Raw genomic sequence first — 26,438 nt, 5'->3', positions numbered from 1 at the left:
ATAGTTATTTCTGAATATTATGTTACTTAATAAATGTTATGGTTTCAATTACGTTTTATTTTCTTAAATTCACAAATAATTAATCATAATAAACTCCATAAACGACTGCTTTTACATAAAAATTGTTAGTTTCGTACATGTGCTCTGTGTATTTATCTTTTTCGTGATCCCAAAGAAACGAATGGCATATGTGTACACCCTGCATTTTCTTTTCTCCTATCGTTAAATTGATCACGAATCGACATCTAAAAATTAAGTATTTAATTAAATTATTCATTTAATTGCTTAGGAGCTATGACAATTTAATTGATATAAAAGATTACCTGTCGTATCCGTCTAATTTTACTGCATTCAAAATTTCTTTAGTCGCTGTTATGCTAAGTTCTTTCATTAATTCGTCAGAGTACTCGATGTCTTTAAAATTCAACTCCAAAATATTGGCTAGATGTTCTTTCACTTTTGACGAATCGAAAGGGCGTCTTGGGTTCAATTTGTATGTGTTTTGAAGTAATCGTCGGGGTTTTGAAGTTTTTAATTGTAGAGTTGACATAGCTCAACGTTTATGTTGATGACAGAGCAAACGACACACAAATTATGAATATCGATTAAACAATATAATATCCACGGTTACTAGACCAATACGAGCGATATATGAAAATAATAAAAAACGATGAATAATTAAGAATAATATAATTATAAATACAATTGCAATGATGAGGTTACATAAAAAAACATATTTCTCTTTTGGCTTTTAAATGTTATTATATTTTTATTATGGCAACACTAGCTTTAAATGTCATTTTGTATTCGCTATTCGATATTTACATACACTTTATAATCTTTTATATTAACAAATGATGTTATAATCGCTAATATTTAAATATGAAGAAGTCGGAAAAAATAAATCAGAAAAATAAAATTACTTCTTATTTTTCTTGTTCCGCTTTTAATTCAGAATCCCATATTATTAATAAATCTACCAAAACAGTCATTAATTCGATTAAATCAGAAGATGACGATTGTATAATTATCGATGAATCGGAAAGTCGTCAAGATATCGTAGAAAAAATAGAATCGATAACAGAAGCAAATATAGATAAATGCGATAATGAAGATAGTAAATTTGCGCAATCTAATGACGACGATCTTTTCGAAGGCAAAAATGATAATATAATATCGTCAGACGATGACGATTTTTTGTCTAAAAGCTTAGAAGCGATTGAATCTCAAAACGATCTCACGGCGATAACGAACAATATAGAGATCGACTCACCGACAGTATTTTTCCTAAGCATGCTAGAGGAATTCTTAGACAAACCGTTTTTACATTACTTATTTAATGTGTCCGACATTGAATTGATAAGGACCTTTTACAACTTGCCTAGTGTAGAATATAAGAAGCTCTTTGTACGTTTATATTGGTTACAGTGGAAATGGTATAAAGCATCCGATGCCGTATTGAAATATTTAAAATGTGATATAAAACAAAGCTATACGTGTCAGAATATCATCGAAACTTTGCAGAAGAATAATTTTTTTTCCAGTGGTAATTAATCAAATAAATTTTAGGCAATTTTCAGTTAGTAAAATATATTTTTATGAATTTAGGTGCTCGAGTAATGGATTTTGATGATTGGACGTCAGTTTTACTTAGACCTGATTTAATTAAAATTTGTAATCATTTTAAAATTGCTACTGCAAATTCAGATAAACCGATGCTCATTAATCGTTTGAAAAAATTTTGTAGTACAAAATCAACGATATTCAATTTTAACTCTGGAGATAAAAAGTCTATGGAAAAAAACGTTTTAAAAATGTACGTTAATTTTTATATAAAATAAATTTGAGGTTTTTAATTTTTACATTGATTTTAGGATAAACGATAATTTTGGCGATTGCATAAAAATAACCGATAGAGCTAAACATATGTTTGATTCTTTGCATTTAATAATGTATTTAGGTATGAATCCGAGTATAATGCGAGAAAAAAAGCTGAATCTCTTATTGATGAATGTACAGAATGGCAAAGAAACATTTCCGGCTATGGAAGTACAGTTAGATACTTTAGAATGTGTATTTCCATCTAAAGAATATTTTGAAGAGTAATATAAAATACTTCTACCCTTTATGGATTTTATGTTGTATTTAAACGAGTACATTTTAAATATTTTTAGATATGAAGAAGCTCATAGTTTGTATGAACAAATTTTAAAATTGACTTCATCTCCTCCTTGTGATCATGAAGAAGTAGTCAAAATTTCTAAAATATGCCATAAAAATTATATCGAAATATTTAAGAAGAGTGCTAAAAATCATTGGTATATATTCTTAATGTGTCAGTTTGAAAGAATATTGTAAATACTACTATTTTTGTATCAATGTTGTTTTAGGATTCCGTCAGTTTGGTTGCATAGATTTACAGCTGGTTATTGTTACATTAAAGGATTGGAACTTAGTGTTGGGTCGTTGAAGGCATTGAAGAGCAATAAAAGTTTGAGCGAAGCCTTAGAGATTCTAACTACAATGTTGGAACAAACTCACTTCAGACAACACAAAAGGGCCTTGTGGTATAACGAAAAAGCTCTTATACTTCACACTAGATTACGTGAATTTGAAAAGGTTTGATATTTTTATTGATTAAAACGTATTTTGATATTACTTATCGGATTAATGTTTCAGACTGCTCGCTTATTAATATCGGCGTTACAACAAACTGACATTACGAATGACGCAAAGGCTCCTTTGGTGGATCGAGCGAGACGTCTTGCGCTACAAAAAAACATAAAATTACCATCGGATGTTTCAAAGCAACTGTTGGAACTTTCGGAAGAACCTGAAGTCAATTTTCCCTATATTGAAGTATCAGCAAATTCAACTGACAGGTATTGTTTTAATAATATTAAACATAAAAGTATTCGAATAAAATTTTAATTGTTTATTTTAGTAACTATCCAGGCAAAAAATCTCAGTACATGTTTAGAGATGTTATCACTGGAGATAGGATTTATTCAAACGTCGAACAATATGCTTTAATGCATTATATACAAAATACAGAATATAATAGGGGTACGAGTTTAATGTACTATATACTATATGTTATATTATGAAACTAATTAATTTTGTATTATAGGTGAACATTGGGAAGGAAGAATAATAAATTCTATATTTATTTTGTTATTTTGGGATATTATCTACTCGCCAGTAGATGCAGTGAAAGGAGTTTTTATTTCTCGCTTTCAAGAAGCACCTCTGGACATATATACTGATAAGTTTTATAGTAACAGAGAATCCAGTATAAAATCTAAAATTTCTGATTTAGAATCTGGATGGTCGACTATTGAAGATATAATCGAATTCATGCAGGATATTTATGCATCGCGGAAAGAATGTAAATGTTAATATTTATATATTTTATCATGATACATTATTTATGTTTATTTTGAATTTTAGGTGAAGTTTCATTATTTCACAGTGGCATAGAATGGTCACAAATATCTGAAATAGCACATTGTTTAGGAAGAAACGGCTTATTGTGTTTATGCAAGAGGTTATCTTCTATGTATTTTTATGCCCAATCCGGATTTCCAGATCTGACAATATGGAACGCTCAAACTAATAAAGTAAAGCTTTTTATTTATGTAATTATAAATATATATAATCATTTATAGATTTTTAATATTACCTAAAATATTTTAGATTAAATTTGTAGAAGTTAAAGGCGATGGTGATAGACTTTCGCATAAACAAATACAGTGGATGAACTATTTAATCCAAAATGGAATCGACGCCGAAGTATGTTATGTACACAAAGGCAGCAATGTTAGAAAATTCGTGCAAAAGAGATCACAGCCGGAATCTAGTAATTCTGTTGTGAAGAAGAAAAGGGCTGCCAAAAAAATTGACGTAGAAAAAACAGATGGAAGTTCCAGCATTCATATTAGTCAGAAAAAGAAATTGAAAGATCTCGTTGACGTAAAAAGTAGTCAATCACCAATTCGTAATACTCGAAAAAAGAAATTAAAAGATGTTGCCAATGCAAAAAGTAGTCAATCACCAATTCGTAATAGTCTGAAAAAGAAATCGAAAGATGTCGACAATGTGAAAAGTCTATCATCATCATCGCATGATCCTTCGATGCTAACACCCATTAAAATAAATAGCCCTTATGGTAAGAAAAGTCCAAGTAGTAATGGAAGTCCGCAAATTGATTGCTATTTACGTTCGCCTATAAAACAGAGTAAAGGAGGAATAGGTTATTTCCAGTCACCGAAGAAGGATTCGCCAAATTGTCGAAGAAAACTGTCTCTGTCGTTAACGAAAAGAAAAGTTTTTGAACGTGATACTTAAATTTGATAATATCTTTACATATTTTTTGTATAATGAATAAAAGTTTTAATATGACTTATGCTTTGTTTTATTTACTATCCATAAAAAAATTCAAGAATACGCATGATTGGCCATGAACAAATCTTCCCAGCAAAGACTGTAATAATCGGGTTATATCTGTATTTTTTAGATTAAATATGTGATAAAACATTTTTGCACTCCAATATATTAATCTTTAAGAGTTACGAATTCTTACATTTTTCGAATAGCCGCGATTTCGAAAAAAGATAAGGAACTTGGTCAGGATATGTAACTAGTAAACTTATCAGAAAAGTTTTATGAGAATCTTTTTGGGTTTGAGTGTCTAGTGGTGTGACTGTTCTAATTTTTAAATATTGCAAGATAATCATATATTTGTTTGGAACAATATATGAATAATTTATCCATACATATATAGAGAAATGTAATGTCTGTATCAGGAAGTGGAGTTCAAATAGCAGGTTTTGGAAGCCTGAGAGTCTTCGCTGGTGTCAAGTGGCAAACGTTTGTCCAGGTGTAATTGTGTTTCTTATCGTTTGCGTTAGTCGTTCGGTCGTCATGATCTCTTAATGTGCTCTTCACGTGTGTCTGCTGATGTGACAGTGTCACAACTTTTATATTGACCGTTTTGACAAATCGCTTATAAAGACACTTGAGAATCAATCGTATTATCTTTGGAATACACCCCCTATTCACCATACAAGCAACGTAGCAGAGGGATCAACCTGCGCTATACTGTTGCTGCTACGCCACCTACAAGACCTCTGAGGATATTCCACAGACAACATTCCTGTGCCAGCTTCTCCACCACTGTTCGAAAAAAATAACTCGCCCATCAGTCTGTCGCAATATGTAATATAATCTAATAAAATTCTCACTAGTTTCCAGTTGCGTCTTACTGGCTGTGAAGTCACACCCCTCGGGGTTAGAATCCCGAAAGAGCTTTTAGCTGTAAAGTACTATATTTGTTTATTGTAATGTTTAATAATACTTTTGGTTGATTAATGTCTAAATGTATTAAATTAAAAAATTGTTTTATATAATATCGCTTTTATTCTCAACTGGTATTTTCACTTATATAATATGCGTGTTCTTACAAATCAAGTTTCATAAAAAAATACACACATATGAACAGTATCAATATGAAGTATAAAAAACTAATTTGTATCATCGAAATGAAAAAAATGAAAAACTATACTCAAATATTAGCAGATGAGCACCACTCGCGTCGTATAAAATTCATTATATATTATATGAAAATACTATTATTTTTTCATCATATCTTAGTCCACTCTGGTGTGATGTCCTTCTATCTATGTTATCTAAATTTTGTGACACTTTTTTTATAATAGCTCACTATAACGATTCAACGTATATTGCGACTTATATAACTATTTTTATTACAAAGAACTGTTTTTAATCAACGTCGAATCGATCGCTATATATCACATATTTCTATTTTTTGGTTTATTTCAGAGTCGAGACTGTATAACCGTAAAACTACGTCTCTTTACTCAAACATCAGAGATTTATGTTTATAAAAATGTTAATACTTAAGATAAGAAACTGTTTGTTTTTAAGATTTGAAAATGGATTATTCATAATGTATTTTTTTTATACAATTTACATAATGGTTATATCACAATGTTTGCTTATACGTAATAGTAATATTGACAATTTTCATCAAAATCTCACAAATAAAAAAATATTCAAAGTTAAAACATATTTTAATTAAAAAACATATGATCATGGAGAAAAAATATATGTTATTCAAATAAATAATATTAAAAACAACGCGTGACAATGATCATTAAGTAATTTTGGTGCTTTTTTCGAAAGTTACTAATTTGAATGCGATGCAAGATTCGCAGATTCAATTCTCAATAAAAATGATACATATTTTTAGTATTTAGGTCATGGTTCTAAGGCACAAATGTTTCTATAAAATTTAAGGTGCTAAAATATAATTTACTAGATTAATTAATTACACTTTTAATATATGAATATCGCTTTATATGCCGTCGATTACTCGTATGTATGATTACTTTTTTTATTAGGAGTTCCATAATCGGCAACAAAGTGAAAATAAAAAAATATAATCGTCCCCTATTTTACTACATACTGAAAAAATATATGCAAATTAAAAATTAAACATGGTGTTCATTATAGGGGAAGATTTTGAGCAGCGTTACAACTCAAAACGTTGTACAAACAAATGACAAATGTATAAAAAAATATCAATCAATGGATATATTACTATCAATTTTAAATATATATAAATCGTAGAGCTTTGGTAACAATGTACAAACATAACAAACAAAAATAAAAATAATAAATAAATATGGAGACAATCAAGCTCAATCCACAGAGATATTGCTGCTATCATCTCAACTATATACATGTTCATAGTCTCGTCAATACTATCACAAAGCATATGGGCTCATTCGCTGCCTGCACCGAAGACCATAGGTCTGCGCAAAGAGGATGGTGACATCTGAAAAGAAAAATATCACATTAACACAATTATTTATAAATCAAGACATTTACGAAATGTATAGCACTAATGCTATGGAAGTGAGCAAGATGAAATTATTATTTGATAAAATTCAGTGAAAGTGGTAAAACAAGTTATTAAAAAAAGGTCAGTTAGATTTCGCTTTTAAATACTAATACAAGATTAAATAGAGATTTTAATGGACAATAACTGGATTGATCTAGTGATTTATCTAACTTTTTCAGTATTTGGTATTCATATATAAATATCTGTCGATTCTCCAGCCTTGGGTTATTGAAGGTAAAATTAACTGAATGATTTAGTTTATTCCTAAATTAGAAAGGTTATAATAAAACAGTAATTCAAATGATCATCCTATATTTTTATTCTGACTGTATGCTATTTTTATTCTAACCATTTGATGTTTATTCTGACCTTGAATAATATAATTATGACCAAGCTGTTAATAAAATTCTGACAATTTGATTTTTATTTTGACTCAAAGTTGATTTAAATTCTGACCATTTAATTTGTTGTCCTTAAATTATGGCAGGAAATTTACACTTGAAGAGGAAGAACACGAGTATGCCGAAAACTTAGTTGAACCAGATTTTTCAGTGAAACTTATTCAATATGACAATCTTTGAGAAACATATTAGAGCCAAGGGAAGAATGTATTAGTAAAATTACAAACTCTTAAAAAGTTTCAATTTACCCAATCGTTTCTTGCTGGTAGAGCCTCGTCGTCAGAATGGTGATCCTTCTGCAAACTGACGTCTTCCGAGCAGTTTCTCGGTCGGAGCGTAGAGTAGCCTTTTTCTCCGCGCAGCCAGTTGATCACCGGAGACGGTTCCAGAACCGAATTCTCATACAAAGAAGTACGGACACTCGTGACTTTCTGACTCCTGTCCAACTCGCTCGTCATGTACTTGTTAAAGTTATAACTGGAAATCGACGTGTCTCCGTTGCACTTGTACGGTGGATTCTTTTCATTATTGTTTCCGTTACTATCCGTCTTGGAAACGATTGTCATCTTGGGATTAACGTGTATGTCCTTGTGTTGCAAGTAAGGCTCCACTGTCAGGCTAATTGAGTTCCTGTGAACGGCCTCGTTGCTCATCTGACTGCCGCTAAATTCGTCATTAGAATTTCTGTACTCGCTTAAAGTGTTCCGTCGGCTTTCGCCCATTGTGAACATACTGTCTTTGTTAATCAAATTATCGGAAGTAATCAGATCCAATTTGACTTCTGACGTGTTTATAGTTCCCATGTTGCTGGTGCTAATCTTAAGATTATCAGAGAGTGATATGGAATTGCGTAGATTTTTATCATCCGAAGGCGAAAGAGTCAATTTTTCCTTTTCCAAATGCGAGTCTTGCAAACTAGTTGTGCTCGCTCTCAAATGTACATTTTTAAAAGTCGGTTCACTTTCGTTATTCATAATATCGGCGATGTTCTTTTCGGACAATATAGGTTTGATACTTTCTACGGGTTTGGCCGCGGTCGCGTTTTTATTTTCTAACGTGTTGTCTTTTTTCGGTTGATAGCTGAACTTTGGCATCCTAGCCGCCCAATGATCGTTATTAGAACCGATGGAACTCGTACTAGCTGCCGAACTGTTTGAACTGCAACCCACAAAATTTCCCTGTCTCCGTTGATAGAATAATATGTACGCACTGTTATTTATCAATTCCATTGTGATATCCTCGTTGGGAATATGAGTTACTCTCGTGTCGTCAAATCTGTACCATTGTTGATCATAAGGATTTTTACACGCCGCCGTATAGTGACCGGTTTCGAGATCGTTTCCATGATGATAACAGACGGCGTATAGATCGTAGGTGTTGTCGTTCGGTGTGGATATTTTCCTCGGTCTTTTCCAAGGAGACCAACCTACACCTCCGAGAAGCATCGGATTAGTTGGGATTCCGTCTTTATTAGCTAGGTGAGGTGACATGTCGAAGTTCATCAAAGGAAAATCCACCATCGTTGTCAATTTAGTGCTGTTTCTGCCTTTAACTTGTTGCCTATAATATAAAATTGTACATTAAAAATTTAAATAAGATGTTTTTTAAATGCAATAAAATATATACTCACTGTCTGAATCGTTTTAAATGTATAACAAGAATATCGGGAAGCGACCACAATCCTAAAGTTTTAACAACTGGTAAATATTGTTGGCATTGAGGACACCTAATTGATAGATATAATTATTAAAATTGCATTAATTAGATATACTTGAAACAATGTAAGTGCAAATTCTAACTATATTTACCTCCACGCATCTTCCATGGCCAATGTTTCGGCTCTTGTGTAATGTGCGAGACAGTCGCCGAGAGAGAGGCGAGTAGATGTTCCGTTCGGCTCCATGACTTCGGTGACACTTGTGTGTTGTTCGCAGACTTCAGCACAATCCACGAGTAAACTGAACATAATATCCAATATTTAAAACAATTATAACAAAAAAAAATCGTAATGAACCATTACCGTTCTTTTAATGGTTTTTCCCATTCGAGTAATAATTTCAAATGTGGTGGACCAGCTTTTTCACCGCATAATGCCAATGCTTGTTCTACGCTTTCCGTAAATAATGGATGTTCCAACTAAAATTAAAATGAAATAAATAAACATAGTCATACTTTTAAAAACGGTACAATACGAATCATACTTCTGGATCTAAATAATGATTCGGATCTGCCTGATCAGCAGCGGGATCTACGAGTCGAATTCGAAGCTCTCCCGGTTCTTGTCTCGACGTGAGTACACCAGGTGCAACCATATTAGCCATTTCTTTCAACAAAAGCTTCTGTAGGTCTTCGTATCCGGTCTCTCTTGATATTTGCATGATATACGGAGAACCTAAACGATTATTATTCATAAATTATAAATGACAATAATGTTTTTATATGATTTTTATAAATGAATACATACCGAATCTTTCAAATTCTTTTTCATCAACAAGAAGATTGAGCCATAACAATAAAACGTACGGCGCCGGAGGTTCTGTCGGTGGCGGAGGTGTCAAACGAGGAGCTTCTATACAATATAGAGCAGGAGCATTTTCATCTTGAACCGATCCTGCCATTCCGACAGCCCACACTGGTTGACAATCACTTAAAGTTCGTACAAATCCTAAAAAAATGAGATATTCATCATAATTTAGGCAGTGTTTCAATATTGTTACAAAAATAAATGTTAGGTATTATCTCCATTATTTTAAAAGGTAGCAAAAGTACCTATGATTTTAAAGGATAATATGTGAAATGTGAAAATTGTCCAATTTTAAATGTATTAAACATATAGACGTACCAGTTTTTGTTATCTCAACTAATACTATGTCTTCAGCCGGAATTCCGGTGTCATTGGTCAAAATAGTACGAAGCTCTCGAACTGCCGCACTTGCCGACACTCGAACTCCGAGTCTCACGCATCGAGGTTGTTGATTGACATACACCACCTGGTCGATAGCAAACATTATGAAATATACATCACTGCGATTAAAAAATAAATAAAAAGGCACGTACCGTTATGAGCAACGGATGATCTGCTAAATGAGGTAATTGAACGCTAATACAATGGAATGGATCGAACGTATTGCTTTGACGGTGGCAACGAGGGCAAGCCAAAGATGATCTGAATTGAGCTTGGAAAACAGCCTGCACAAACGAACTGTTGCATCTAATGTGGTTTGCGAGGGTTTCCGCTGCCACTACTTCGTCGGGTCGGCCGATAGTGTTCTGCAAATATTTAAAAGCAAATCAGGATACCAGTTGGTTTATTATCATGCCATACTATAAAGAAAGGTAATTAATAAACCTGTTTTCACATTACCACATTACAAACTTCCTGATGACTTATGATAAGAAAATTAAGAATGTATTGTACAGTTCACTAGAAATACAGACGATTTAGATCATTTACAATATGGCATTATTCACTTAGCAACATATTTGATTCTTTCAAGAAATATTTAAAACAATATGTACTATACAATTCTTTAAATATCTGTGTACCTTCTACACTAAAATAAAATAAATCGATTTCAAAAATATTTTTACCAAAAATTCATACAATAAGGTTTACCTTCAAATCAATGATAAAATAACATACTGTCTAATTTTATAAAATACAACAATATAACAGTTTATATATATAGATTCAGATTTAAAAAAATAATATCAACAATACCTACCTAAAAAACTTTGTAGCAAGAATGTAAAATTGTTGTATTGATATAAATTTAAGACTATTGAATTACTTACTTAAAACTTTTATTAATTAATATGAAATAATTTGAAGTAAATGCAGTTGTAACATTTATTACATACTAATTAAAATTTGTAAAATTGTATCGGCAGAAGTTAAACATTTCAAACCTTGATAGTTTTATATTTCTTTTTGGTAGCAGTGTTGAGATCTTCGTGGACTTTGTCCAATAACCAAAGTAGGAATTCTTGAGCGTCGTGCTGACTGCTGCCTCGGTATTGAGATCCGTGTCTTTCCACGACGGCCTGAATACAAAATAATCATTCAACAATAGTATCATTCTCTATTACGGTAATGGAATGCATACCTTAAAAGCTGTGCTTAATTCGGGATAGTATTGACACGCCCATAGGGATTTCAAGATCAACGCGAGCTGCTCGGTGACTTCTCCGCGCGTTCCGAACTTTTTAGAATTGAGCTTGTTCCTCCTAGATAGATCCACTTTGTACTGGTCCAGTACGAAATATTCGGCGATGATGTCTGTGTGCGATAGACATTGAAGGACGGCATTCATGAAACAGGTGTTCCCATGGTTCCTGATGCCGGTGGCCCCGGGTGTGCAGTCCGGAGGCCACGGTGGGACACGATCGACGATCGCTTCATTGTTGTCGCGAAGTTGTTGTTTGCTCTACAATATAAAATATGTATATATGATTATTTATTACATTAATTTCATAGCTATTTAAAAAGGATGACATTCAATTTTTATTGTCCGGTTTCTCCATTAATGTATTTATATTTAATAATATTTAGGCCAAACACGTTAGTAAAGACAGCTAGTAGCTATGCTATATACCGAAGAGCAAAATCACCTTAACCCTTTGGCTGCTAAATTTTTTTTGTATTTTTGGGAAGCCATTGATAAAAATCTATATGACTTGAACTGCTATCAAAGCTCAATTGCAGTTTCCGATGACATGGTTCGGCAAATTTATTCCCTTATATTTAATGTTCCATGATAAACAGACCAAACATTGGAGGGAAAAATCGGTGGAGCCCTAGTTCTATTGTTTCTTAGGCGACCTATATAGGCGTTCGTAAACCATTATAAAATTGGAAATTCATAAACCTGCCTAGAACATTAATCTGTGCCTATTTTACACAACAATTAATTAAAATACATAAAAATGTTATTATGCGTGGATGTTATTTAGAGAGGAGGGTGGAGGCAGGTGGAGGAATTTGCCTTACCCCCCTTGAATTTGGCCAGAAAAATGAATTTCTTTCTGAAATAATAACCCTGATTCTAATCCAGAATTTCTGAAAGAAAATCTAAAAAAACAGTCTCGAATCAATCCCGAAAATATTTTTTAAAATGTCATTTCAGTGAAATCATATCGTCATACATTTTCACTAGTAAATATATATATTTTTACCAGTGAAAATATAATTTATCTGGCAAGTGCTAGTAAAATTATATGATTTCAATTTTTCCATATGTAGTTATATATACATTTACATGTGACGTATAAATGTAGTTATATTTTCAAATGTATATCAGTAGTTATAAGTCTAAATACATTTTCACCAGTAGATACATATTTTTAATAGCGAAAATATAATTTAACTAATAGGTTCTAGAGAAATTATATGCTGCTCTAAAATGTCTACGAAACTCAATTTGACAGTTGCGAAACGTCTACTTGGTGTTCAAACTCAAACCTAACCTAATGAAAGTTTTAAAACTAATTATAGAACATTAGACCAAGTCCAAAATACAAACTTAGACAACTGATCTCTCAGGGTAAACTAAGCGGAAGAAGAAGTATACAGTATAGTTCGTCTTCACTTCAATACTATACTGTTTTAAAAATATAATAGCTATCCTTATCAATATTAATATGGATTTCTGATATGAGAGTATTGGTTAAAGTGTATTCAAACCGAGTTTTGGCGCAGTCGGCGCCGACACGATTTTATTGCTTTTGACGTGAATTTTTGTCTTCTGAGAGGGGATAATTGTTTTTACACTCTCCCATTGGTCAAAATTCAGTTTAGATATGCTTCATTCGATTCTCACTTATTGTAAGCTGTAATATTGTTATAAAAAGTATTAATATGAATGCTAGATAACCGAGCATTTCCAGTGCGACGGCAATGGCAAGATTTTATTGCTTTTGTCGTGGATTCTAAACAGAGAAAAATGTATGTCATTTAATGACACTATTTTGCCTCCCTTCAGGAAAAAGCTCAAAGCCCAAAAACAATCGTTGTGAGCATTTCTTGCTAGTTTCACAAAGAAGGATATACTGTTGTTTAGCATACAAAGGGTTAAATATCTCTGCAGGGCAGTAGTTTTCTGTTCAAAAAGTTTGTTTTATTAGGAATAGTGAATAGATATTTAAACGAGAAAATTACATACATTTTGATTTATTATTTTTGATTATAAAACTCGTTAATTCCTAAACTATGTTTTCGACCAGCGGATGTTCATTAGAACATGTTCTTATTGGGGATTCTTTATACCTGTCCCTATCTACTGGTGGGAAGGGGTGATTGGTAAACGCCTGTGCGTGCTGCATAACATTGTCACTATAATATTTAGGTCATTACAACACATTAGGGAGAGACAATTAAACTAATTATGGGGAGTGGTCCTCTAGAGACCTTCAAGCTTCAGCCAGGGAGCAGCTTAATATTTCAGTATTTAAAAATCTATTTACAGTTAATTTTGTAAAGAAGTCTTGTTGCTGTAAATTGTAGACATTTTATAAACGATTTCAGTGAAAATAATTGTTGAACTTAGTGATGAACTTCGCCTTTTTCTTCATTACAAAAGAACAAATTGGTCTTGCTTTGAAATTAGAACATTTAGTATGGCCAAGTTTTTTATGGAAATAATACAATATATATAAAACTGTAAAAATCCTTCACTTTCAAAGAAACCTCTTAAAGATGCTATAATTCGCCATCTCTTGAAAATAACCAATTAGATTAAAATTTCAACGAAAATGAGTCAGAAAAAAGGAAAAACAAAGGCATGTGTTATGCAAGGCAAACTATGGAAGGCCATACTGAGATTTGTTAATGTATCCTGCATTGAAATCTGATCTCTAATTTTTACGATTTGTTTTTCTCGTTACTGCACATGTTCGATAACGTATATGCATAATTCATGCGTGTACGTGAACATATTTATGTTGATATCAGTTGCTTAATCATCAGATTATGGAAACGGTCCATATTCAAATTACATAAATGAGTTGGTTTTTGGGAGATAGTACTTAGATAGCAGGTTACAAAATCGACGTTAAAAGGTAAGGAAGTATTTAAGAGCAAAAGAGTATTACGCCAGCGGCCGTGACGGAGTTGACCCTGTGCGCCAGCTTGGAGATGAACTTGCGCCAGGAGGGCCGGCGAAAGGGCTTCCTTTGGGGTCGTTCGACCGGCTCGGGGCGGCGCTGCTCGACATTGACGGAGCGTCCGAACGGGTTGCGGGGCAGCGTGAACGTGCGCCTGAGCCGCGGTTCCCCGCCGCCCGTTTCCCCCGCGCTGCCGCCTCCGCCCTCGGTGACCCCTTCGCCGCTCGCCCTCCGCGCCTGCATGCGCATGCCGTGGCCGCTTCGGCTTCGGCGCCGCCACCGCCACCGCCACCGCCCCCGCCGTCACTCGCACAACACGACACCTGCCTTTTTTTATCGCCGAGGCGATAACACAGCCACTTTTGGCCATTGATGCGACCTCAAAAATTTTTTTATTCCCCTTCAAAAATAATTAATTTTACTATTAAAACGCTATAAGTAAAACGTCACAACAATTAAAAAAATATATAGACGTTTTACGCCGCGGTTTGTATTATTGAAACGTTTATCTCTAATATTGGAATTAACTTAAAAGTTCAACTAAATTAAGTAAATCAGCGTTATATCGACGCAAACCTTTTTCAAAGACAAAAAATATTGTATTAATTAACTCTCTAATAGCTTTCAATATATTAAAAACAAAATAATTGTAAATTAATTAAGATCTCTAATGATTTAAGCAAATAAAAATAAACATCTTTTCATACATCAAAAGAACAAGGTGTCAAAAGAGAGTTAGTGTGTTTATTATTCCCCCCTTTTCTTGGTTATATTTAAGAAAAAATTCAAAGCTCCCCTTATGAGCAGTAAACCACTCGTTATGAGAGAGATTATATATTGTTAATTATACATACATAGAGGGCCGGCTTTGAGCATACGCAACCGATTCACTCGTCTAGGGCCACGTAGTCAAAGTAAAATAATAATAATATCAGAAATTAATATTATTTTTATGACAAAATGTGAAATTAAAATTCATATATATTTATAGATATTTCATTATGCTAAAAAATATGATAAAATGCAAATTATGTGAATCCGGGGGTCGGTTTTGATGTTTTAGAGTTAGTATATTTTTGTAAAATTCGTATACCTAGACAGAGCCGGCTTCATGCTTCACCAAAACTCTATCGTCAATTTTGCGCGGCTCGTAGAATCCCTTGTGTAAAAAAAACAAGGGCCAGAACAACTTCAATGTGTCGTTTTTATACAATAATTAATTTCAATTACTGGTGGGATCCGGCCCCTGTAGCCTCTAAAAACAAGCCGCCCCTGAATAGAAATATTTACACACCTACATATATAAACATTTACAAATATTATTAAAAAATCACAATATCACATATATAATTTAGGGACAAATTAAGAAAAAATATGAATTTGTAATAATAATAATTCTGGATTAAAACCCCCCAAAAAGCATTTACCTAAATAAAATAAAGTTATTTTCTCAGAAAGCAGTAGTTTGTAGTAAGCACTAGTGCTATATTTTAACATGAGTGGCACGCGGGTGGGCAATGTAAGAGGTAGCCAATTAACGGGGGCAAGAAAAATATCTCTCTCATTGTAGGATGAAGAAATTTCCGTCTTTCTACTTGTAGCATTATATTTAGACTCATTTTTGCGTCCGTGTGATACGGAGGCCAGCGGTATAGGCGGATTAGTCCAAGCTTTTGGAATCTTTTGGCTATTACCAGAGTTGTAGAGAGCGTGTTCAAAATATATTAGAATGTCATTTAAACAAGCAAATATGGACAAAATTTTAGTTTAAACCATCACAACGAGTGGGAAATTTATTATTACATGTTAAACTGAAAAACGACGTTACATTGACACAATTGAGTTCTGTATCTAGAAAAGTATCCATATTTAAAGGACATTTATTTTTAAAATGAATTGCTTTAAAAGTACGTAATAAAAAATGTAAAATTCTTGTTAAACTAGAAATTGATCTCCATGAAATTTAAATTTAAAATTAAAAAAAGTTGGACACAAAAATTCAACGAAAAATAAGCGGTTTTCAAAGAAAAGGGTTTTGTTAATAATTAAATAGAAATAAGTTTTTCACTAAACTGCATAACTTAGCATTTAATTTTCTTTAATACATTTTTTTATTATATGACCTAAACATTGCCACGTAGTTTACGAAGCTAAAAACACATATCTTAGACGTAGGTTACACGTTCAGTCTTCCGTCAGTTCAGTCCATAATTGTGGTCCGATTGACGCCAGACTGAACGTGTAACGCGTTGAATGACGGACTGATGAACCGGACTGACAGATATTTAAATATTTTGATGATTTTCATCAGTCTGGTGCGGACTGACGAAAGAGTGATCGTGTAACGTATTCCATCAGTTTGATCTATCAGTCACCGCTCGGACAGCGATGAAGGTATGCGCCGAGAACGCTAACGCTACCACGTCGCCGCCAACTACGCAGCCGTTTGAGGCAGAGAAAGATTTTTTATTTACATTAGAATCAATGCCTATTCTCTAGGATAAAACCCATAAGAATTATGTAAATAAGTATAAGAGAAATGAAGCTTTGGAAAGGTTGTTGATAATTTATAAAAAAATTATACATCTGGCCACCATCGACGATATTAAAAAAAAACACATTAAGATCAAATTACCGCCAAGAATTAAAAAAAAAATAATAACGTCTCGAATATCAGGGGCCGGGGCAGTTGTTTATACTCTGAAGAGTTGGAACTTTCAATATCTTCGTTTTTTGGACAAATTCGAGCGACCCCCGAGTATGTTATTTTCAAATAAAAACGCTTAAAATATTTAATGCATTTATTAAAACGAATACAACATAACCTAATAAATGAATACAGTAAAATATTTATTATTAATTCTTGCGAATATCCAATATACCCTCGTTATTAAAATAGTGACAATATTTTTCTCTTATAATTTTTATACCGTTTGGTGAATTTCGAGTGCTAATGGGCTCCAAATCAAGTAATTCATTTCCATCTTCTTTTGTGATTTTCCAATTCGATGCCAAATAAAGCCGTGGTTAGGTTTTAACCAAATAATTATGTAAATAACAGCCCGTCTTATCACCCGAAAGCGTTCTCAAGAAGACTAATGTCAGTGTCGACTGATCGTGTAATATAGTCCGTCAGTCCATCAGTCCGCTATCAGTATTTTTACGATCAAGATCATAGACTGAACTGATGACAGACTGAACGTGTAACCTACGTCTTCAAGTTAGGGTGTCTAGTCATCATTCATATTATTAATATTGCAACGCATTATTTCTCGTCTATATATCATCATTTAAAACAGTAAAAATATTAAATTATTTACGAGCTTTAATTAATAGATTTTCATTACTAAACAGTATATAAATTCAACTATTTTAAGTAAAATTACATTCCCGACTGTTTACCTGTTTTTGTTTTCGCTCATCTGGCCGAGCACCTCCAGCGCCGTGTGCACGAAATAAAAAAATGATTTTTAAAACTAATATAAATATTACTTTGATGATCAGCCATGTTATTCTGCTCTTCCCATTACAATGGTAGCATAAGCTTACAATTATTGACTAGTGTTTCACATGATTTTCAAAAGCATATGGCAAAACGTATATGTACGTGTAAAAGATATGTACATATGTATGTACATATAATATACAAATATATGCATATTTGATATGCATCTTTTATTCAAATTATACAAGTATTGCTTTAATGATTATTACTTTGGCCTATATTTAATATTAGACTAATAAATTAGTATTTACTATTTTTAATGAACAAAAATAGTACTAAGACGCATATGCGTTGTTTAGCAAAATTAAATAAATCATATTTATATTTGCATACGCGAACTTTTATAGTGTTTGGTTGTGCTGCATCGTAACTATGGTGATTTTTGTAGACGGGTTACCACAATATATATTCGAACACTAGTCTTTGGGTAGTCGAGTTGTGGGGTTGACGTGTCACAAAGTCTAAATATTTCATTGTCAACATCAATACGTATCGATATATCAAAAATAAATAAATAAACAAATTTGCAATTTTTTTAAGACTTAATGTCTCACATAATAAAAAACACTAATAATTTGTCGAAAGCTAGACTGCTGCGAAAGCTAGACTGTTCATAGATAAATATGATTCGATTCGATGTTAAAAACAATTATTGAAGTGATGGCGAGCGAACAGGAGCAACTGCAAATGACGGAGGACAGGTTGATGGTAAGTGTACTAATATTTTTAAATTATTAAATAGTACGAGATTTTTTTTTAAATTATAAAAATTTGGTGTAATATATTTTTTAATGCAGTATAAACTATATTGGCTCAATTGTTTTTTTTTTAAATATATCTCTGATAAGTATAGAAATATAATCAATATTATTTGATATCTGTAAGATAGAACTCGGATTGCAGCAGACATAAAAAATATGATGAAGTCTGCAGATATTTATCAAAAATATATTTAAAAAAATAACTGAGCCACAAATCCTATCAAAAAATATAGGTTGTTGATGTGAAATACTTTTATGTTAATTTCTATAGAACACAAGTTAAAATCGTTATATCTAATTAATTAAAAAACAATTGAGTAAACCCACTTATAAATTTTATTTCAGAAAATAAAAAAATAGTAAGCACATTATATTTTCATGAACCTGTAATATTATTAGTATTTGAAATCTACTACTATAACAAAATTATTTCAGAAAAAATCTGTTGTTATTGTTTGTAAAATTTTATATAAAAAATATTTAATGACGATTTATGAAACACTGATAAATATATTCTTTATTTTATTATGATTATTTGTAATGCTTAAATTCAAGCATGCTTTTGGGAGTAATAAGCCCGGCACTTTACCGATACGCATTTATGACTACATTAAAAATATATTATGATCATATTTATGTTTTAGAGATTTAATAGCTTTTATTTTAATTGTTTTCAGTATAGAATAAGTACTATATATATTTTATTTTAACCCTTTAAATTCCAGCCTATTTTTCATACTATGTATATGTAAAAAATCACGGGATTTTTTTAAAAGTACAAAACAAATCTAAGCATTACTTTTTGTAGCGTCATTTCTAAAATGTATAAAAAAATAACCATTGATTGTATATATGTATTATATGTATGTTATAATATAACATAAGTAAATGAAAAAATATTTATTATATTTATCAATATTTTCTGTGCTTATATAATTATAAACCATAAAATTATTTAGAAAAACTAACACATGCTAGTAAAATTGCTTCTTGATATATAAATTTAATTAGTAATCAATTGTTATAAGTGATATAAATAAAAGCACACTTCCTTTTGTAATAAAACTTATTCCAGGGATGCTTAATTTAAAAATTCGCAAATAAAATTGTTGAATAATATTAATATTAATATTTTTACAGATACTTAGAAAAATGAAGTCTATATCAATTTAACTGGTTTCAATCAAAATTACATTCCCGACGGTGTACCTGCTTTTGTTTTTGCTCATCTAGCCGGGCCCTCCAACGCTATGCTGGTCGCTTCAGGCGCATAATATATATATAAACTGACAAATGCAGTAAATTCAATATTTTAAATTTTGCGGAAAAAATATTTATGTATATACATATATTAAAAACTAGTTGGAAATTCAAGGGCCGATAGATCTACCCCGTATGATTAAAATAGTTAATGTCAGGATAAATAGATTTATTGTGTGCACAGAGTGATAATTATACATAAAAATTTAAATTTTATTTTCCTAAAAACATGCAGTTTTTATAAATATTTTTTCTTAAAAAATGTTTATTTTTTAGAAAAAATAAATATTACTACAATACATAAGTACCACATGGACAGAACATGTATTTCAATTTTTATTTAAAAAGAAAACTTTGGCCGAGTATCGAAAAAAAATACTATATTTTTGAATAAGAATCGCACTCATGTGTGATCGTGATTATTTTGCGTCTTTGTTTAATTTGTTTAATATTTATAAACCTATTCATTAAACAAAAATCTTAGAGTAATTATTAGGAAGTGTTAAATATGTACTATGTACTAAAATCTGGATAAATTGGCACAATTCAATACTTAATTAAGTTATTGGTTAAAAGAGTTAATAAGTTTTTATAAACTATCAGATATCAATAATTACGGAAGTTGTATACCTCATGAGTTCTTAAAATAAAGCTTACCTTAAATATATTGTAGTAAAAAAAATATAATTTGATCAAAATATTAAAACATATACACATATGCTATGATGTTCAGCCATGTTTGTTCTGTTCGTATTATCGAAGAAATATTTTCATATTTATTGAATCTATTATATTTACATAATAAATACATATTTACATGATACATGAAAGAGTATAATATTTATTAAGTAATGCTCAAGAATGTAAAGTTCATTAACTTATACGCATATGCTTATAACAAGTTACGTTTACGTAAAATATAATACATTTAACGTTATACCTTTACCCTTTAGGTGGCCGTACGCGTTAGACCACTCACCAAAGGCGAAACACAAAGAGTCATCCACGTCATCAATGACAAGGTGAGAATTGGCAAAAAAACCTTATTCATTGTTAAACGATTATTGGATACTTCGAACACTTTCGAAGTCATTAATTTTCGCGATGGTACAATAAAGTACCATCGCTTTTATGGTGGCGATGCTAACGAACTACGGCAAAAATTTCTAGTATAGAATTTGTTGGCAAGGTCACGAACAATATTCATTTAATCGAGTGCGTGTTAAATTATATATATATAATATAATAATAAAATGTAATGACAACAGGCTGTGGCGGTGGAAGAAGCTGCTAGAGATGGACCGAGGAAGAGAGCTCCGGAGAGGATCTATACGTATGATAGAGCTTTTGGCGAAGAATCCACACAAGTATGTATATTTATTAATTTAATATTTAAATAAACGTTTACTCTAAATATATATAAATAATCAAAATTGGATAACGGATCATAACCATTGTTTCCTCAATGATCATCGTATAAAATACAATAAGTAGTTCTATTAAAAGAAAATCAATTGCAAATAGCTGGAAGTTCAAAAATAGTCGAGCAATTTAGGGGCGATGATTATCGCCTTAGATCTGTTGTAATAATTTACAATTTGCGCTGAAATAGTCTTTGTTTTTTTTTTGCTGAAATTAATGAAAGTTTTCGATCCAAGGTCTCGAGGTCATTTTTGCCACGATTTTTCGGCACATTTATTTATTCATGAGGTCAAACTCGGACAAGGGCGATTGAGAGGATATTGTTCGATTTTGTGGTAATTCTTTAGCTTTAAGCTTAAGGTCAATAAATATATTGTTAAATTAACTTTGTAAGTATCGGACGGTCAAACTTTCAATAGAGATGATTTTTGGAAAAGTGTCTAGCCCCTAGTGCGATTTAAATTGCCCTTGAATAGGTAAAAAAATGAATAAATTTTAATATAATGATAAGAAAGTTAAAATGATATGTATCTAAGACAACTTTTAAAGTATATCGTCACGTCTGAATGATCAGCATTAATGATACCGTATTTATTTGTTTAAATATATAAAATAATATCTATATTTGCTTACGTTAAAATATCGCTTTATTAAACGGTGTAAGCTTTTAATATTATGACTAATTGTCATCTATTAAGTTATATTATTTCTACATTCTTGTCTTATATAATAATAGTGCGCATGCATTTTTTATGTGGCAGGTTAGTAAACCTTTTGTCAAATCCCCCCATGCATGTAGGGTTTTTCAGTTCAGATTTTCATTCTCTTATTTGGTATTCTCCCGCTTTTTCACTAATAGTAAATAAACTATGTAACAAAAGGGTGATATGAATTTTGCCGTCAGTTAAATTCCGGAAACGCCGTAAACAGTTTATAGTTCAAAATATATAATTTACTGAAAATATGTATAAAAATATTTGTAGATGTCAGTATCTAGAGTCTTGGCAGTCCGTCGAGGGGTTGCCGGTTTGAGAGTCTGCGTCGTAGTCGTCGATAATTCGATTGGTGATGAATGATTCGTATATATACAGTGACCGTCGTTGATTGTCAGTAATTGGTCGTTTGACCGAGTGTCACATATTTTATAAAAAAATATTAAGACTCGAGTCGATTGCCGTGGATCGCCACGGCAATCGACTCGAATTTTTATTTATAAAAATGCGGTTTTTAATAATAATTAAAAACCAGCCCTATATGCAAAGGGGAGTATTATAAATTATTATGTCATATTACACATAATAATTTATAATTAATAATATAGACGTCACTGATTCCCAGACATTCACTCTGGTGATTATTACTTAATTGTCTGATTGACTTACCCATTTAGTACATATTTACCCCCAATGTAACGCACTGGGCTCACACCTGTCAGGTTGCAGCGGAAGATAAAATATAACGATTGTCCTTCAAGGGAGCTTGAAGTCAATCGCAGTAATGTCTAAATACATCTCCAAAAAGCTAGTTAATGTTAGCCTGTCCGATACTTACATTAGTGGTTTCTAAACGAGTTTCGAAATTTATGAAACAAATAGCTTAGGAATTTTTGGTGGTAATTTATGGTAAATTTTGGAAATTTATAGGTAATTGATAGCTATCGAAAGTCTGCGTATCGTTTAAATGTTTTCTCCAAATCTTCACATAAAAATTTCTATCATAGGTCTGTAATATAATGCCTTGATTTAACGATTAGCTTATGCAAACTATGCGACAGTTTTAAAATCACTTTTTCAATTGGCTTGCTTTACTATTAGTGATACTTTTTTTCAAACTTTTTAACTCCCATATCTTGCATATTTAACACAAAGTCCTGTTCATGCACAATAATCATCACTGTTGTGCGTCTAAAAGGTAGCATACATGAATTAGTATAAATTGCTTTGATTTTCTCTAATGCTTATGAATTGTATAATAATTATTTTATGAACTCACATTTTATAATTTCCACATCCAGTTCTGTAACACTTTAGTTTTAATCAAATACGATCTTTCACGAGAACCTTTGATAATAGTCATTGCGACCAATGAACCTTACTGATACTGCAGTACTAGCATTTGTTTAGCATCAAGGTTAAACCGTCGACGCTTTTAATGAATACTACACTAAACTAATATTGTGTCAATTAAACTATATTTATGTTTGACAATGTTTTATATTATATCAAAGATCCACGTGTTTTTATAGTTAGTAATTACTGCGTGTTGTTTATTGCAGCTATAAAAAAACACATGCATGTGTACAAATACATACATATGTTGTATGATCGTCAGGAACTCGAGCCTTATTTTCCAAGTCAAGTTTATTAGCATAAAAAGAAAGAATGGCCTTATTTATGAGTCAATCGTCACGAACCCTGTGACGTTGCTCATTTGCCGACTTGTTTGGATTAACACGAAAGCTCGTTCGCAGCTACGAAGGTCAAGATTCTAAGGTTAGGGTGGTTTGTTGCGGGAAACGATATGTGTTAATGATCGGTAATTTATTTTAGCTATAGTACGATTTTTGTTGTTGTTGAAAATTTTATCAAAAAGCTTTGTATGTGCTGTCATCGAAGTTCAAACGATTTATTCGATAAGCTTCAAAGAGAGCGGTGCATAAACAAGGTAGATTGGTGTGTTGTTAATTTTGTACGAGGTTGGGTAATATTGAGTAACAAAAGTGTTCAGTATCACATCGTTATCGAAGTTGTATCGTAAAGCGATTAAAATTAAAAAGCAATTTGTATTGTTAAATGGTAGCAATTTGTAAATCACAAATATATTTTGGGTAATATTTATTTAGATACAATTACATTTTCTTTATTTCGTCTAGAATCTAGATAATATAATAATATTAAAAATCTGTGATAGAGGTTCGTTTTTAATTTTAATTTATTCTAAAAATAGAGAATTCAGGTAAATTGGAGATGTTGAGAAATAAAAAATATCAAAACGGTATGTTCGATTTTTTTTTAATTGCCTTCGGTTTAAGTTGATCATTAAAAGTGTTGCCAGCACTGTGACCTGTCTTGAGGTTTTCATCAACCAGTTCCCTCAAAATTCAATTGAACGAGTCGAAGAAAAAATAAAGATTACTATGTATGGGAAGGGCTTTTAGGTGTAAAATATAATTTTATGAAATATTTCTCCTAAAATATTTCTTAAATGCGTTAAATATTTTACAACTACAATATTAAAAACAATATTACATTTTAAATTTATTAAAACATATATAATATTTAAATATATCCTCCTCTTATAATTGCATTCTATACATACATGCCAAAACTGTTATAGCAACGTTTTTTTTTAAATCCGTGTTAATTTAAAATACATATTTTTTCAAAAGTAGGTCAGCATTGTTAATAAAACCTTAATCTTGTTATAATTACCCCGTCATGTAGTACTAGAATCAAATGCATTTATACGCCCATTATACACTGTATTTATAAACATACACACTACCGATTAGTTCCGGTGTAAATCCTTTCGACGCCTAAGTTATATTTTATTGCACGCAATTCACGCACAATTTATATGAAAAAAATATGGTCGACGCGCACATACGTTAAGGCCAAAACGGCGTTCGTGTTTCAAGTAAATTTTAATTACTAACATTTCGAGTGCTTTCGTTAACAGATAATAGATTGCTTTGTAACGACCGCGATAATATCGCTTTCATTCGAGTCGTTAATAACGCCCATATAATATTCATAGTGGCGGTTAACCTCCTTAAATGTTTACTGATCAAACATTATTATGTTTTCCGTTGATCTCGCTACCTCTGGCTTTGCATGTCGAATGAAGAATTTATGCTCCGAGCAGGAAATGGGAAAATTACCCTCTATTAATCACATTAAAAATAATATTCTGTATGTACATATATTGTATATAAGCCATACAATAAAATATTTATTAATTCAATTTCTTGTCCCCTTTTAATATAATTTCATATATTTTATTTACGTAGAAAGAAATATACGAATCGACAACTAGCGCACTGGTACACGCTGTTCTTAGCGGTTACAACGGAGCTGTGTTCGCTTATGGAGCCACTGGAGCTGGAAAAACTTATACTATGACAGGAGGTCCGAAAGATGCTGGACTTATGGAGAGGGCCATTAGTGGTTTATTCGATGCAATCAATGCTACTGCAAATCCAGAAGACTACACGGTGAGTAATACTATTATAAAAACTGTTTATTCAAATTTAAAAATTGTATTATGTACGTGTATGGCGGATAAAAGTATTGTTAAGGGCAAATCTTATTGCGATTGTAAGCTTAAATCAGGAAAAAAATTGGAAGAATAATGTTACAATTTTTATGTACATTTATAGCCAATTTTGGGCATATTGGTACTTATCTTTCAAAAAGTACATAGTTAGACAGATAATGATAGATATTTTTAGGCCGAAGGTGTGTGACTTTGCAGCCACACAGACACTAGAAAAGCTGGTGATTTATTTTATAATTATAAGTTACCACATACATATGCGATAGCTTAAAAATGTGTACGTATGGCATGTCTTGGAAGTCAAAGAGTCTTCGCTGGCGTGTCGAGTTGTATTATTGTTGGCTGCGATTTCGAGCAGCTGGGATCTCTCGTGATGTCTTTCGGGTCAACGCAGTCGACTAGGTGGCGTCTCTCCCCTCTGTGACCAAGTGGCATATACTTTTTAATGCTGATTTGAGCCAGCTTTGGCGAATCGCAGATGAGGATGTTATGTCTAACGCGCGTCCTTTCACACAAATAGTGGTTTTCATCGGCGGTACTTATGAGGATATATAGGTGGTTTGTGAAATATTTTCAATTATTAACGTAATAGTTATTTGGTCTCTTTCATTGTGTGTCCCCACTTTCGATATACTATATATTGTGTGTGGCACCACAAATAGTTAAAACCACCTACAGATGCATTTCAAGATAGCATTTTCATACTGTAAAAATTAACTTACTCTGAATTATTTACAAAAAATAATGTAAAAATTAATTATGATTATTTAAAACCTCAACAGCACTTA

General features: G+C 31.9%; 4 protein-coding genes across 4 annotated transcripts in view; 2 read left to right on the top strand and 2 right to left on the bottom strand.

Annotated features, from left to right (window-relative positions):
• Positions 1 to 79: 79 nt before the first annotated feature.
• LOC148229682 (dynein light chain Tctex-type 5-like) lies at positions 80 to 550 on the bottom strand. The gene is made up of 2 exons (XM_088196941.1): positions 324 to 550; positions 80 to 245 (listed from the first exon to the last, which is right to left on the bottom strand). Exons 1-2 carry the CDS (start codon positions 548 to 550, stop codon positions 80 to 82), a joined length of 393 nt encoding a protein of 130 aa, XP_088053067.1.
• A 210-nt stretch (positions 551 to 760) lies between these two features.
• LOC148229681 (uncharacterized) lies at positions 761 to 4,406 on the top strand. Its single transcript, XM_088196742.1, has 10 exons — positions 761 to 1,546; positions 1,609 to 1,816; positions 1,875 to 2,102; positions 2,175 to 2,318; positions 2,391 to 2,619; positions 2,680 to 2,882; positions 2,945 to 3,066; positions 3,131 to 3,388; positions 3,451 to 3,620; positions 3,697 to 4,406. Exons 1-10 carry the CDS (start codon positions 883 to 885, stop codon positions 4,345 to 4,347), a joined length of 2,877 nt encoding a protein of 958 aa, XP_088052868.1. The 5' UTR covers positions 761 to 882; the 3' UTR covers positions 4,348 to 4,406.
• A 992-nt stretch (positions 4,407 to 5,398) lies between these two features.
• Usp15-31 (Ubiquitin specific protease 15/31) lies at positions 5,399 to 14,779 on the bottom strand. The gene is made up of 12 exons (XM_088196741.1): positions 14,416 to 14,779; positions 11,433 to 11,753; positions 11,236 to 11,370; positions 10,384 to 10,596; positions 10,169 to 10,316; positions 9,791 to 9,991; positions 9,528 to 9,718; positions 9,347 to 9,462; positions 9,135 to 9,284; positions 8,957 to 9,052; positions 7,575 to 8,886; positions 5,399 to 6,859 (listed from the first exon to the last, which is right to left on the bottom strand). Exons 1-12 carry the CDS (start codon positions 14,674 to 14,676, stop codon positions 6,806 to 6,808), a joined length of 3,198 nt encoding a protein of 1,065 aa, XP_088052867.1. The 5' UTR covers positions 14,677 to 14,779; the 3' UTR covers positions 5,399 to 6,805.
• Positions 14,780 to 18,466: 3,687 nt separating this feature from the next.
• The window catches only part of Kif19A (Kinesin family member 19A), a 29,867-nt gene continuing 21,895 nt past the window's right edge, over positions 18,467 to 26,438 (top strand). Inside the window, exons 1-4 of the mRNA XM_088196780.1 lie at positions 18,467 to 18,640; positions 20,907 to 20,975; positions 21,222 to 21,320; positions 25,385 to 25,588. Of these exons, the coding sequence (XP_088052906.1) occupies positions 18,569 to 18,640; positions 20,907 to 20,975; positions 21,222 to 21,320; positions 25,385 to 25,588 (444 nt within the window). The 5' untranslated portion in view covers positions 18,467 to 18,568. The remainder of the gene's footprint in view (positions 18,641 to 20,906; positions 20,976 to 21,221; positions 21,321 to 25,384; positions 25,589 to 26,438) is intronic.

The sequence above is a fragment of the Plectrocnemia conspersa genome, unplaced genomic scaffold (genome assembly GCF_051122295.1).
Source record: "Plectrocnemia conspersa isolate PC_06_02 unplaced genomic scaffold, ASM5112229v1 ptg000011l, whole genome shotgun sequence".
Lineage (NCBI taxonomy): Eukaryota > Metazoa > Arthropoda > Insecta > Trichoptera > Polycentropodidae > Plectrocnemia > Plectrocnemia conspersa.
This window is presented reverse-complemented; position numbering and strand designations above follow the sequence as displayed.